The 337-nt window shown below is 51.9% G+C and overlaps 1 protein-coding gene across 1 annotated transcript in view; it reads right to left on the bottom strand.

The window, feature by feature from the left end:
- The window catches only part of LOC119594102 (cocaine esterase-like), a 7,735-nt gene that overhangs the window by 6,060 nt on the left and 1,338 nt on the right, over positions 1-337 (bottom strand). Inside the window, exon 2 of the mRNA XM_037943160.1 lies at positions 97-303. Coding sequence (XP_037799088.1) covers positions 97-291 — 195 coding nt within the window. The 5' untranslated portion in view covers positions 292-303. The remainder of the gene's footprint in view (positions 1-96; positions 304-337) is intronic.

Below are 337 nucleotides of genomic sequence, written 5' to 3'. Positions count from 1 at the left end.
GACGAGGATGAGTGCCGTAGCGTATCATAGTCATGTTCCTTATTGTAATCAAAATAATCATGACCAAAACACTCACTGATTTTTCTCTCGACTCACCATAAACCTCTTATCTCCAACGGGCGGCTGAGCGTACGGTATTGCTTTGAAGGCGTGGTAATCCCGCCCATCTCTACTCCTCAGGATCGCTCCCTTCACGACGCCCCCGCTCACACGCACCTCCACGCCCGCAGCGGCCCGCACACCCATTATGGCCACCGCAATAGCCCATATCCACATAAGCAGCGTTGTCATGGCTGGGTGTGCCTAGTCAGTATTACAAGATGGAATGACTGAGAGA

Source organism: Penaeus monodon, chromosome 33 (assembly GCF_015228065.2).
Source record: "Penaeus monodon isolate SGIC_2016 chromosome 33, NSTDA_Pmon_1, whole genome shotgun sequence".
In the NCBI taxonomy this organism is placed as follows: domain Eukaryota; kingdom Metazoa; phylum Arthropoda; class Malacostraca; order Decapoda; family Penaeidae; genus Penaeus; species Penaeus monodon.
The sequence above is the reverse complement of the archived record's forward strand: the minus strand, read 5'-3'. Positions and strand labels throughout refer to the sequence as shown.